The 15,137-nt window shown below is 43.9% G+C and overlaps 1 protein-coding gene across 1 annotated transcript in view; it reads right to left on the reverse strand.

Moving 5' to 3' along the window:
- TANC1 (tetratricopeptide repeat, ankyrin repeat and coiled-coil containing 1) overlaps window positions 1–5,328 on the reverse strand; it is a 119,121-nt gene extending 113,793 nt beyond the window's left edge. The window contains exons 1-2 of the mRNA XM_075092666.1: window positions 5,200–5,328; window positions 1,261–1,348 (exon numbers count right to left, since the gene is read on the reverse strand). Of these exons, the coding sequence (XP_074948767.1) occupies window positions 1,261–1,348; window positions 5,200–5,257 (146 nt within the window). The 5' untranslated portion in view covers window positions 5,258–5,328. The remainder of the gene's footprint in view (window positions 1–1,260; window positions 1,349–5,199) is intronic.
- Window positions 5,329–15,137: the final 9,809 nt, after the last annotated feature.

A 15,137-nucleotide genomic window follows, 5' to 3' on the forward strand; every position in this document is an offset into this window, starting at 1 on the left:
ATCTCAAGTGTTTTTCTACAAAGCCTTTTTCTGTGAGTCTCTTTTCTATGAAACTTCAACAGGAAACATCTAGCTTACTGGTGAAGGCAAGTGACATAGCAAGATATGTACCACTTTTAGCTGACAGCAAGCCAAAATTCAGGTCTTCCCCTTCCTCACAAATACCCTAGTTATCATATGGAAGATATGTACACCACTTCCTTGCACAGCAAGGTCATAGCTATCAGGACACAGCAGGTGTGTTCCAAGATCAAGCCACTGGATCAGGCTCCTTTGAGCAAAACGTTAGCATCACACTGACTGGTTTCTGAACATCACAGCAATTAGCAGGTGTGCTAGGTACTCTGCAATAACTATGCAGTTCTAGATACACCCCAGAAGAACTGCAGGCTCTTAAAGGGAACTTTTTTGTGCAAAAAACGAAGGTATACGGTGAGATAAGGAGCATCCAAACTGGGTGGCCACTGAGAAAGTTTAAAATTGCAATTGAAGCAAACACCTGAGTATCTAAATCCTATATGGGCACTGTGTTCCGTTTAGAAGTCAGGCTCTAATGCAATTTCAGAAACACCACAAGTCATTAAAATTTTACCCTCTTTATATTAGCCAACTTAATTTTTTTTTAAGTGGTATTTAAGAAAAGTGCATATATTTTAGAAGAACATTTTGTCTTCATTTGAAAAAGCTATAAAAAAATATTTGTTTTGATGACCATTTCAACCAGTCGCTGCCACCTTATTCAAAAGTAGAAGCATGCCTTTATTTTGGGCAAAATAGTTTGAGTAACCTTATGAAGTAGAAAACAGAAAAACCCCAATTAGATTTCAGATTAAAATAGGAGATATAGCCTGTACAGGAGATAAGAGACTCTTTGTGGGGGGCAGGAGATGTGGGTTTAGTCTCCTTCAGAATGAGAACAGCCTAAAATTCACTCTTATTTCACTGGAGACTGTCTGACCATTACTTTATTAGGTACAGGTAGGCAACACATGGTTTTAATTTCTGTTCCATAACACATGACGACAGGGAAGAGATTCAGCCTTTGTCTTTTATTGCAAAGCATCGTCCTTTTTTGGGGGAATATTTTTTTTTTTAAGTCAATGATTACCTTAAAGTTGCCTTTTACCTATAATTCTTAAAATAACTTGTGCAATTTAAACTTTTCAGAAATTAAGAGCTGTCTTAGTTTTCAAACTTTAGCCCATCACCTATGAACTTTAACTATGGGGCAGAAAAAAAACAAGCCCTGTAGTGCAATACCTTGTCTTTTCTTTTCCTGGAGGTTTAGCATGTTTTTCAACAGGTCCATTGTCTTGCTTTTTAGACACTCTCATACCTCCAGCTTTGACTGCAAAAAGAAAATATGATTTATGTAAGAATATCGACAATTACATACTACACTGTTTACATTTAGAGAAGGAAAACACACTTATACACCGGATAATTGTTGACAAGAAATCACCTTTCAGTATTTAACTCTATGCTTCACTTTTAAACACACACATACAGAGAAGTAAGCCAAAGATCCAGCAAAGACTTTAAACTCCTGCATCATGGCATACTCAAACGAACATCTAACTACTATAATCAAGAAGTCAGAGGAGTTGTGGTCACCGCTGACGATATTAAATCTTAACACCTTATTATGTTAATATGCATTCTTCCCCCATAAGTCTCAGGTGTAACAGTTTCCAGTTTAAAAAAGCAAAACAAATAGACAAACCTCTAAACACTTCTGGGTTTTCAAACAAAGTCACCAACAGCAATAAAGATTTTGTGATTTGCTCAAGGTGTTCTAGAATAAACCTAATAATGCAGGTAAGAACCAGCTGCGTACTTATCTTGTACTTATGTTCTAACATGTTTAATTATATTTTGTTAAGATATCTGCCAATCACAAAACCAATTAGCACTAATTAAGTTACAGGCGACCTAACAATAACAATTTAAGTTCTGAGGCATGTCAGAAACTTCAATTCTGAACAAAGAACATGGAAAGTTATCTAAAACATCTTGTTGAAAGAAATACTTTCTCCCTGTTCATGAGGCTATTTTAAGTTTTAAAACTGTGAGAATAAGAACAAACTTAGTATATGTTTCTACTTATTTTGAAGCAGTTGCTTCACCTTACAGCAAGGTTCCTGTTCTTATTATGAATAATCAAGACTAGAGTTTTCAAAAGCAAGTATTTGGGGGCAGGAGTGAATAGGGAAGAGAGAAAAGTTGCAAGAATTAATCAGCTGAATAGAATGAGAAATATATTTGGCCATTTTTGGGGGAGCAGCTGTGTCCATCCGTAACTAACACCCATTTTCTATTAAATCTGACTCCTCACCTTGTATTTCCTCATTGCAGGTTTAGTTTTAGAAACAAGAATTCTCCTTCAGTCATGTCCAAAGTAGCTTTACAGTGCTGGAGTTCTGCAATATCTAGGCTTGGATTTTCTTTTTATAATTACATATATGCAGTTAATTATACTGCTGTATAAGCAGCAAATGAATCACCTAGCCATCTTACAGCTGCAAATATGCTAGAGATATAGTCTGAACCAAATTATTTTGGGAGTCTAACTGCAAAATGAAGAGTCTCCTCTGAAATAGGAATGTCAACCACTTCCAATTATCTACCCATAAAGAATCAAGATTCTAAATACCCTCAGCTCACAAAGCATGAAACTTGTCTTTGTAAGCAGGAGATAACATGTGAGGCATCTTTAAACAAGAATGATGAGAATTAAAAAACAAAACTAAACACCACATACACACACAAAAGACCCTGGAATATTTCAAGGTCTTAAGACTTATTTTCCTGACAAAACGTTCCCTTTACAGTAAGTTTGTCCAGAACACCAATGCAAGTTATCCCAAGTATTCTTCCACAGCTTTGGGGTTTTTTTGGCTTTTTAGGAATGAGTCAAACCACAAATGGGAACCCAACTGAAGTTTAGGAAGTAGGTAAAAAACCATAACTGAACCTAGACCCATGACTTTTGGTTTGAGACCTTCACTAAGCACACATGTGCAGGACTGGCAATTTCTAGATAGAGCATTTTTTTTAGTTTTAATTTAGCAGGGTGAAGAGATCCAGACACACCAGGAGGCAAAGACATCTTAACACTATGAAGCTTTACCAAAAGCACCAAGGGGGAGCTGGGGTGTTGGGAGAGTGAGCAGGAGGAAAGAGATACCCAAAATGAGAAAAAGATACTTAAATACTGAGTGGCCAGTCAGGAATTGTGTGTACTACCAACAAGCCCACAGAAGGAAGTTATTTATAAGTCCTGCATTATTTCTAATAATTATTTCGATCTTTTCACTGACTTCAAAATAGCTGCTAGTAGCAGCTGTGAAACCTGCTCATACACATCCATGGCAATGGAAGAGTTAAATATGGGTGCTTCTGGAATGCACCAGAAAGCTGCTACGTAATTTTTTTTTTCCAAAGCAATTAAGAGGGATGTCAAAGTTTTAATAGAGTTCAATTTTCTTATTTTTGTAAATGCCCTGTGAGCCATGTAATCCAACAGTCAAGAACTAAGTGCCAAAATTTTTACTAATTTCAATATTTAAAACACCATATGTATTTAAAGACAGAAAGAAAGGAAGGAGGAACATCCTCCTCCTCACCCACCCAAAAAAACCAACCCCAAAGCCAAAACCCCAAACTGAAAACAAAGGCACTGAGCTCTGTTGACTCCCAAGGTAACTTATGGATACCACGGTCAGAATAAAGGTGTCCACCTTCGACCTGCTTTGTCCACCAAGGGCATAGCTGAAAAAACTTATTCCTGCCACACCCCCCCCGCCAGAGATGGTCACTTCCACTGCGGTTCACTGTCACGCAGTTCACTGCCAGTCCCGCACTAGGTCCCTGACTGTAGTGGTTTGAGGGTCCTTTCAGGTGCAACTCAACTGTCCCTGCCACACAGACACACAAAAAAAGTTCCAGGAGACAAGTGAAGCTGAAGAGAACCTACTTACATGACAAATCCATGTAAAAGCATGCTTAAAAAAATAAACTTTCCAGAAAACAAAGCAGACTTTACAGCCATGATGAGCCACCCGTTACACCTTGTGCTCTGCAGGCAATGACTGCTCCCAACGGGCCAGCAGAAGCGGGGACCCTGCCCGGCTGCGGCTGCGCAGTTCTGAAGGCTGACCCTCAGGAGCCCCGCACGCGCACCCAGCACGCGCGGGCGCCCAGCGCTGATGCTAACTGTGCCTTGCGACACCAGCTCCGCACCGCTAACCAACAGAGGAGCCGATTACCCCTTGCATGCATTTACGAGTTCCCCAGCAAACCTCGGCGTGCATTCAAGTACCAGGTATTACATCTGACAAGTCACCCGTTCGGTGAGCACTGGTTAGAGGGCCGCATCGAACGCCCGGCGGCCCGTACTCGAAGGCACCGTTCAGTCAGATAAACAAGTCCAAGGGGGAAGGGAGGAGGAAGTTTTTCACGTTAGAGGCGAGGAGTAAGACTGGAACACTGAAGAAAAACATTTCATTAGATCACCGATACCTGTTTCTCCCCCTATTACTCGATAACGCACTCCTGCTTGAGAGAGCAGCAGAACCTCATGCCGCCCTGCTCTATCGGACCCAGAGTCGAGCAGTTTAAGTTCAAGTTTAACGGAGCGGGTGCAGTATCTAGCACCGAGGCGCGGCACTCCCGGACGGAGGGAAAGGGCTGAGCACACCAGCCACGCTTTCACGCCCGCGCCGGGCTGGCAGGGCTGCGCGGAGGCTCCAGGAGCGCTCCCCCTGCGGGAGGTCCAGCCCCGGGCCCTGCGCGCCCGGCGGCGCCGGGAGACGGGGACAGGACGGGGCGGCCCCGGCCGCCAGCGCCCACCGGCCCCCTGCCCCCGCGGCCTCACCGCCGCCCCACAGCCCCGCGGGCCTTGGGAGCGCGCGCCGACTGCGGCGGCCCGTCCCGGCGGCTCCGCCGATGGCCGGCACTGCCGGCAGCTGCGGTTGTCGAGGTCGGTCGATTTTGGCGGCGGCCGCGCCCCCTCAGAGACCCGCCACACTGCCCCTGGGGCCGCCCCGGCCGGCGGTCCTCGGGCGCGCGGCAGCCGGCTTTGCTCTGCTCGCGGAGGGGCCCGCAGCCCGGGGGACGCCGACCCGCGCTGCTCAGGGAGCCCGGCGGCCCCCGCAGCAGCGCCCCGCGCCGGGAGACCCGGGCGGCCCCAGCCCCTACCTGCGGGAGGGCGCCTGCCTGGCGGCGGAGGCGGCGAAGCGCGCTTTCTCCGCACCATGGCGGGGCGAGGAAGCCGCGGCACGCGCAGCGACCTTCTGCGGCCGGGGGCGGGGCGGCAGCGCGTGGGGGCGGGCGCGGGCGCGGTAGGGCGGGGGCGGGGGTCGCGCCACGGTGAGGGACAGTGGGCGGTGAGGGACCGCGAGGATGGGTGAGGGACTGTGAGGAGCGGTGAGCGGCGGTGAGGGACGGTGAGCGACCGCGAGGGGTAGTGAGGGACATTGGGTGGTGAGGGACGGTGAGGGACCGTGAGGAGCGGTGAGGGTCGGTGAGGGACCGTGAGGAGCGGTGAGCGGCGGTGAGGGTCGGTGAGGGACCGTGAGGAGCGGTGAGCGGCGGTGAGGGACGAGGGCCGGTGAGGGGCGGCGGGTGCTCCCCGCCCGGCGGCGGGATCCGCGGGAGGGGCGGGAAGGAGCTCGCCGGAGCGCGGCGGAGCGGAGTTGCGGTGACGGGCGGAGGCGGCAGCGACGGATGGGGTGTTGTGTTCCCACAGGTGAGCGCGGCGCGAACCCCCCGCAACTCCTGAGTGAGCGGGCAGCGCTGAAAAATAGGCACTGCGACGCTGCAGCGTGAGAGCATCATGTAAATCAGGCGAAAAGGGGGAAGGGAGCGACTGAAGGAAGAAAATTAACTATGAGGGGTTAGTATCAGATGGACTCATGTTCCATCTCACTCTGGTGGAAACCGCCATCGCCTTACTCAGCCCTCATACAGGTCACCCTGCCTTTATTCCTTTTTCTTTGTTTTGTCATGGTTGTTCATCATAGACTTTTTAAATTAGTGCTATAGACTCAAAGCTCTTCACTCTGAGGGTAACAAGACACTGGCACAGGCTGCCCAGAGCGGCTGTGGATGCCCCATCCCTGGGGCGTTCAAGGCCAGGCTGGACGGGGCTTTGAGCAACCTGCTCTAGTGGAAGGTGTCCCTGCCTGTGGCAGGGGGTTGGATTAGGTGATCTTTAAGCTCCTTCCAAGCCAAACCAGTCTGTGATTTTATAGAAGTTTCCTTCAGCCTATTTTACTTGCTGTTGTATTTTGCTTAGAATTGTTCTCACTTGTATGTGTCTCAAGTTTTTTATGGTTGTTTTTTTGAATTTTATAATTGCCTTTGTTGATTTGTTGTTTTGTTAAATTTTTAATCTGGATTTCCCGCAGGAACCGAAGTTCTGCATTCAGCTCATGTGTTTTGATGCGTTTCTGTGACTGAGAACTTTTGAACACCCCCGTCCCCACCCAGTGCTCTTGGCCATGTTTGACAGAGGGCTAGAGATTGCAGATATAATTCTGTGCTCTAGATTTAGTGAAAATCAATTTCTGGGTAGAGAAGTACTTCATCTGCTTGTATCTCAGATGAGGGAAAGGCTCTGGTAGGAGGTCACACCTTGGCAGACAGCAGAGAATCTCAGAATCTCTCAAATACCATCACTCCGCATGTCCCCCTCTTCCCCCTCCTCTGCCAGCTCTATACCCTGAGCATGACGCCATATGGTGTGGGACATCCCTGGGGTTGCTTGGGGTCAGTTTTCCTAGCTGTGTCCCCCCCCAGCCCCTTGCTGGTGGGGTGGGGTGGGGGGCAGGAGAGGCCTTGGCTCTGTGCAAGCACTGCTCAGCAGGAACAGAAACACCCCTGGGTTATCAACACTTCCCAGCACAAATCCAAAACACAGCCCCATACTGGCTACTGTGAAGAAAATCAACTCTACTCCAGCCAAAACCAGCACAGATAAAAGAATTTTGTTATCTTTTTTCAGTAGTAAGGGTTTTTCGTATTAATGTTACTCTGCCTGAGCAGAGAAGTATTGGTTTTTCAGTTTATTTATGTGAACTCAGGTGTAGTACTCTCCTCATACTGGAGCTGAATGATTTGGGAGCTTTTCCTTAAAATAATATAGCATTTATTTTCTCTGCAGCTGCTAACAGCAATGCCAAATGAACCAAAGTCAGTACCTCTTTACACTGGTTAGGTATCAGAAGTTTATTTTTCTGTTTGCATGCTAGTCACTATTAGATATTGTCTGCAGGTTTCAGTCCTAGAAGTTGAAGCATTCAACAGCAAGGCTATTAAATCCTTATGTCATTCCTTCTCCCAGCAGCACCATAGTTCTCAGGCAGACGTTGTAAAAGAGCTATGAACTTGCGGATTTCATTATTGACATGTTTTGGAAAGTTCTGGTGGTGATTCCCACCCATAGTGCTTTCATTTCAAATTTAAGGCTCCAACAGAGCTTATTTACTCAGATCAGACATAACCCTTGCCAGCAGATACTTTTTGTAAATGGCTGTTATTTTAATGTGCTACACAGCCTACTTTGCTTTTTTGGGAGTGGACCTAGAATTCACAGTGGAAAATGACATGTCTTGGAGATGCTGCTGAATCTGCTAGCAGAATAAGGAGGGAATAGATGTGAAGAAAAGTGAGAGTGGGAAAATTGAAATAAAGCACGGAGAGCAGAAGAATCTGGAAAACCCGTGTGAGTCTGCTCACTTTGCTGCAGCTTGCATCTCCTGCTTGCAGGTTCAGTGTCAAACTCTTCTCCATTACTCTGTTCCTTCCTACCCTCAATTCAAACTTGGCATCTGGAAATTGAACTGTTGGGACTCTTGATACCGTGACAACTATATATATTGGCTTCATGTTTCTGCTTAAAATACTAGCTGTGTTAATGAGGTAACCACCTTACCCATTGTCTACAAGCATATTTCAGTATCAAAACCTGATCCTTCCTGGCTTTAGTTAAAAACATTACTCCTACTAAGTCATAAAAGCCATAGCAGTTCTCATCCATGCTTATCTGCAATATTTTGCACAACCTCTATAAAACCAATTAAAAGAAGGCAATTCTGAACAGGTTTAGATTTCTATCTGTTGGTGTGAATGTTTAAGCTTGGATTTTCAGGCAGTTGGCTAAAAAATAACTCCTTCAGTGCCTTTAAAATCCAGACTTTAGATCATCTAGTAAGAGTTTATGCTTTAAATGCTAAAACCATAGCAGCAAACCGAGCCACTCACCCATGGTAAATTAATCCTGTAGTACGGAAATATAAGTGCAAAAATGAAAATCACTTTGTGCAATCTGATAATGAATGTGAATCATGAATTACATGGAACATGAAAGAAACTGATTTTTACTGTACAGATTGGAGAGGTGATGGTTCATAACTTACCACAAGGCAGCTATGTAATACGGATTTGGGGTACTGCCTAAAGCATTACTAATAAAAAAGCTTAGTGCCATTTTACATCTGTTCCAGAAATTCTTGTGGCAATCATGGGATCTTGGTTTAAACAAGAAACAGTAAGTTGATGTTGTGGATTTCTTAGGATATTAAACATAATCCACCATTTCTTTTTTTTTGTTTTCTTCCACCCTCTTTCTCTTTACTTTGATGTCTCTGTCACTTGTTATATATTTAAACCAGATGCTGTTGTGAATGGAAATCGTATCTGCGTAGTACTTATCAGAGTACCTTGTTCTTGATCGGTAACCCTTGGCACTATTAAAATACCACAACATCAGCATAGATTTGTAAATCTGATTTTATTTAATGCTTTAATTTATTTAGATTTTTTTCTGTTAGAAATGTTTAGACTGGTTTGTCTGGGTGGAAGGAATGAGTGAGAGAATCATTCTTCTATGACCTTGGGATAGTGCAGTTGAAATCTCTTCCTGCCATTCTCAGTCCTATTTCTGCTGAAGTCCTGGTCACATAACTATCAGACTTCAGAGGTGTTCATATGCTGGGGATAGATGTCTTTTAATGGTAGTAGTCTGTGAATGATTGAATTAGGAGTAGAATTTATAGTGTAATGGTTCTATGTATTTTTAGAATGCAGGGTTTTTTTCATAATGGAGGCAAATGACAGAAAGCCTGGGGGCAGGCAGAGAATTTTAACTGTGATAGAGACAATAGCCATAGGAAAAATTTTTGAGTGGTGCTCTCAGTGCTCTGGAACTCTTTCACAGAATCCCAGAATGACAGGGGTTGGAAGGGCCCTCTGGAGACCATCCCATCCAACCCCCTGCTTGAGCAGGTACACCCAGAGCAGGGGCACAGGACCGCGTCCAGGCAGGGTGTGAATGTCTCCAGGGAAGGGACCCCACAGCCTCTCTGGGCAGCCTGTGCCACTGCTCTGGCACCCTCAAAGTGAAGCAGGTTTTCCTCATATTCAGGTGGAACTTCCCGTGTTTCAACTTATGCCTGTTGCCCCTTGGACTGTCGTTGGGCACCACTGAAAAGAGTCTAGTCCCATCCTCTTGACACGTGCCCCTCAGGTATTTCTAAGCATTGATGCGATATCCCCCCTCAGTCTTCTCTTCCCCAGGCTAAACAGACCCAGGTCCCTCAGCCTTTCCTCACAAGGGAGATGCTCCAGTCCCCTGATCACCTTTGTAGCTCTCCACTGGACTCTCTCCAGTAGTTCCTGGTCTGTCTTGAACTGGGGAGCCCAGAACTGGACCCAGCACTGCAGGTGTGGCCTCACTGGGGCAGAGCAGAGGGGGAGGATAACCTCCCTCACCCTGCTGGCCACACTCATTTTCATGCACCCCAGGGCACCGCTGGCCTTCTTGGCCACAAGGGCCTGGTGCTGGCTCAGGGTCGCCTCGCTGCCCCCCAGCACCCCCAGGGCCTTCTCAGCAGAGCTGCTCTCCAGCAGGTCACCTCCAGCCTGTGCTGGTGTGGGGGGTTCCTCCCCAGGGGCAGGACCGTTTGTGACAATTGCTCCTTTAGAATCTACATTCTACAGACAAGTTATTACCCAGTTGCAAAGTCTGAGAAGTCGCTTGGCAGAATCAAGAATCAACATGTTTCCATGTTTACAGACTGTCTGCTTACTTGATCTAATCTAGCTAATAGCTATTAGCATAATTATACACCAGGCATAGTCCGTGTCTAAAACAAGCACTGCAGCATACAGGCATATGGAATATCTTCCACATGTATCATGTTTTAATTCATATCTCTGTGTTGTTAAATCTGTTGCTCATGACTCTGCCGTATTTCCTATCCACCTTATCTCCGGTATTGCTAATTTTCAAATGTCAGAATTACTAATTTGTGGCCACTGATATAAACCGATACTGTTCTTATGTCTGGTAATTGAATGGTGACATACTATTGCTGTTTTCTTAAGCTCAGTTACAGATAGGCAATATTTTTTCAATTGAGTCAATATAGCTACTTTTAAATGCTGCAGGCACATGATGGAGACAACAAATATTCTGGTGCAGGTATATGACTTATTTTTTATTAAAACATGCTTTTTTTTCCTCTGTACTGGATTTTTTATTGTCTGTTTACAGTAGTTCAGCATAAAGTTAATAAATGTTGCAAAGAACATTATCATTAAGTATCTAAAGCATGAAGACCCATTAGTGAATGCAGCCATATGTTCAGTGATTTCTACATTGATATAATTGTTCACTAGTGCATATATTATGCATCTGATAAAATCTGTAGGAAGTCTGACTTGACATCTGTAAAGCTTACCTGTTTCTTCTAGGAAACCTGAGAAGTTCAAGTCCTGGTTCTGATCTGGATGCCAGTTGTTTCACAGACTGCAAGGGCAAAAGAAGTGTCCAGGTACTGTATGATCGTGCTGGAAGGTAAAGGGTGATATTATTAAGGAGAAGATATACCTTACTGGCCAATTTTTGATCACAGAACCAAACTTTTTTGACAGAAGGATGAGAAAGATATACGTTTGTCATCACATGTTTTATCCACATAAGTGTCCTCGTTAAAAAAAAATACTACTGGGTAATGGAGTAAGTGAGTCAATTCTAAAGAATTAAATTGCAACGCACTCGGCTGTATGGAAGCTCCTACACAGATTTCACTATTTCTGTCATATCGTAACAGCAACACTTCTTTCCTCAAACTTGAGAATTCACTGTATTTTGTTGCTGTTGATCATGGCTTTGGACCTTCACCCTCAGAAAACAGCTTAATGGTGGGAGGCAAAGGAAAGCAAAATATCTTTTGGTGTCTTGTGGGTTTTACATGCCATGTGATACTGGGCTCCTTGGAGCAAGCGAACTGCAAATTACTTGCCGTCGTACCTATTTTGCTGCACAAGCATACCAAAGCAACTTTTTGTGTTAGAGTGACGAGCCACTAGAGGGCACGTGCTAGTCAGTAATCGAATGGCCATGCTTTACCATACAGAGCTACACGCTGGACCCAGTTGTAAACAAGAAATTTTACCTTTTTTCACGGTGGGTAGAAACTGATCAAAATTCTCCAGTAACTGCCGTTGGAATAGCAGCTTTCTGAAACAGTAGCGATTACGCAATACTCCTTGGAAAGCAGAGGGGGAGAACTGAATTGCCCTGCTTTTGTTTGGCTGGTTATCATTTATAGCAGGGCTGGGATAACACTGTAGTAGTACTGAGCTAAAATATAGTGGCTGTTTTTACATAGATGAATACAAATGAAATTTAAACAAGAGGGAGATGTTATAGACATTGCAGAATTTAATAAAAATTACACAAAGGTGCTAAAGTTGAATAACCAGAATTAGTTTTAGTATACCCGTTTTTTTTCTTCCATTTGTGTTGTTACAATAGCTATGGGGAGATTAATCTTGTGAGCTAGATTACAGTCCTTCCTTGTTTGAGTGTATGGGTCAAGGCTGAGGATAAGCAAACAGCCAGTCTTCTCTCTTGTTGCTACCCGATTAGCTTTTTCAAAGGTGGTGTCGTGCAGACAGGGCGGGTGAGTTCTGTCTTGTGAGGTGCCAGTCACTCAGAAGAAAATAAGGAGGAAACAGACATGAGATTACTCTCTCTCCCCCATCAGGCTACAGAATAGGATCAGCTTGTACAGGGCAGTAGTACATATTGTGCTATATAAATAACACATGCTGCAGGCTGTGGAAATAGAAATCTTGGGGAAGCATATCCTTGTGAACTTGTTTATGTGCTGCTTGGAAAGTGCAGGATGTGATTTGTCTGTACCGTGTTGACAGGGGAACAGAAGTATTTCATATTCTCATAAATGTAACTATAGATAAGCTGCCACTAGATGGTGGTCGTGAAGCAGAGTATTTTAGCGTTTTTAGGACCCACAGAGCTGGCAAGCTGAAATGAGCTTTCCCAGGTCTTCATATCTCTTAACACACAGGCTTTGTAAGTACATGACTTATACCCCTGTGCGTCACTAGGACAGTTTTACGCTCTTTGAAGAGAAATCTTCATCTTATGGTGTTTGTCCCCATAGCAGGATAGCAGCTATGGTGCTATAGGGACAGTTTGTTCCTATAGCCCTATAATTTACAGAAGACAGTTTGCCCCCTAGAACTATGGCAGGGTAGTGCTACTTGTACAACACCTGTGCCATTGGACCAAACAGGCTTTATGGTTTTACTTGTTAACTGTCACCACATCTAGCACATTATTTTAAAACCACTTAGGTTAGGGAAGATGATCTCTGTGGCAAAGAAAACTGCATGACAGCTAGATCCGCAAAACATGCATGGAGACACCTAGTGAGCGTTTTCAGAGTGACTTGCTTTTTTGTGCGGTTTGTGAAGTCAGTAGGCCCTATTGAAGTCTATATTCTTAGGTTTCAAATATGGGTCATTCTCAAACTTATTCAGACAAATGGACTTAGACGTTTACTTGTGCTACAGCTGAGAATGGTTTGGTTAGTCTTTTTTACGAGCTTCATCATCAGAATTTGTCACTGGTAAACAGTCAAACAGGATGGATATTGCAGTTAGTCGTATGAAAGAAGTAGGGTTATAACAGAAGTTCCTTTGTAGCCCTTAGTATGTCAGGCACGAGCAGGGGTTAACATACCTATAACATTTAAAAGATTTTTTTTGTTTCTGATGTTTGAATGTTTAATAATATCAGCAAGCTAGACAAATTCAAACTGAACGCCTTTTTGTCAGTTGATGAATGGCCTTAACCCTGTTTCATTGTATGGGTTTATAATTGTGTGCAATATTTGAAATTAGATAAATCCTCTTCTAAAACAACATAGTAACACCTCTGGATGAATGACAGCTTTAAATAGGATCTGGATCAATAGGAGTGCTGGAGGATTTACAGCCGAACTGAAGGAATGCATATTTTGTTCCCTTATTAAGCACTCACATACAACGATTGATTTTTGGTCAGCGGGAAGATTGTCAACAGTAGTAATTCAGCATTTCATGTGAGATGATGATCTCAGTTTCCTGTAACTCTCTGGCCATCCTGGGGATGCACTGGCAGAGTCTGGATTTACTTAACTGTGCGCATAATTTTAGGACATAGTCAGTGCTACAATGCAGTGACTTGATTATAAGCCTTTTGTAATGAGCTGAAGGTCTTTTGTATTTAGTCCTAATGGAGATCAATCTCTTCTCATAGTGTGTGATTACTTTGTGCCAATGGACAGGCAGATAATTCATTTCACACTCTTCCTAGCCAAGAAAAATGAACCCACCTATGACTTTAAGAACTAGCTGGAAATTACCCCATTAAATATCCTGCTGCTTGTGTTAGTCTCTTGTACGTAATTAACATAAGGTAGAACAGACTAGAAGGTGATATTTCATGTAAAAAAATGGTATGTGTAAAGGTATTTATTAACATTTAGGGTACCCTGGAGTAGTAGGGAGATACGGTGCCTGAGATTATTGGCCTGCTCTGGGGCTCAGGCTGGTCATCTTCATGGCTAAGGTCAGTGAACCAGCTGACCCTGACAAGGTGATCTGCCCTGCAGATGTCTGTGGAAGTACTACTGCTGTAGTCTCCCAAAGGGAATGCCTGCTTTGCTTTTTACAGCACTATCCATCTCTATTGGGATGACAAAAAAAGTTGAACTTTGTTTCTTCCCATGGCAGGATGGTGCTCTTTACACAGGCTGCCTGCAGGCAGTTGGGCCAGATGGCTGTTGTGACCTTGCTCATTATTAGCCACTGCCACACCCATTACATTCTTCTATAACCGCTTTTACTCCCTAGACTAACCACAGAAGCAAGAACTTTCTATTTTTGCAATTTAATAGCATACCTTCCCAGTGAACACTGCCTTACTGTGTACTTTTCCTGGCCCTGTGTTCAGAAGGGATGTGACCAACACCTGAAATTTCAACTGTCCATGTTAACTAGTCTGCCCTCACCCTGTGGTAGCACTCCCCATAGCTTTAAATAATGTGTAGGAGTCAGATCAACTTTTCATGTGGTTTGAGCAGAAAGAAATGCTTTGAATGTACAAAGAGAACCAAAACCTTAATATTGTGTATGAATCCCCATGTTCAACAATGGAATGAGTGGTTACGTATGATGGCATCTCTGCAGAAGCTGTTGCGTTCTCTTTTTAAAATTCCATAAAGTATTCCTGTTCTGCTGCTTTCTCTTGTCCTCACACCCTCCTCTAGAGCTTGCCAACAGATGTGATTAATTCCTCAATTTTATTTTTCAACTTCACTCTCCATCTTTTTTTTTTTAAACCCACTAGGTTCCACAGACAAGGGAAACTTAATTGCGTGCAGGAGCCAACATGTCACTGAAGATTTAACACGCAGATTCATAGTATTCTAATTGGCAAAGTGTTTTAGCACAGATCATCATCATTCTTTGAATTACTAAATCCTTTTGCTATGGGGAAAGAGCCTATTTTAAAATATTTACAGCAACAGACTGCACCATGGAAGAGCAAATGTTTAGTTTTCTGCTCTGTGTGTAGGCTTAACTCTCTCAAAAGATTTGTTTTTCCTTCTCTTAATGTTTTTAAGCTTTTTTTGCTTTCTAGTCACTCTGCATTTCCACTTCAGCTCATTAACCTAGGCACTAATAAACTCAGTTTGTCCTCTTTATCATCTTCACTCCTGAAGGTTAATGACAGGATGCACAAAGCTTCTGAAGAGAGAAGCAGACTTGAGAGACAT

This window comes from Phalacrocorax aristotelis, chromosome 5 (assembly GCF_949628215.1).
Source record: "Phalacrocorax aristotelis chromosome 5, bGulAri2.1, whole genome shotgun sequence".
Classification (NCBI taxonomy): Eukaryota; Metazoa; Chordata; class Aves; order Suliformes; family Phalacrocoracidae; genus Phalacrocorax; species Phalacrocorax aristotelis.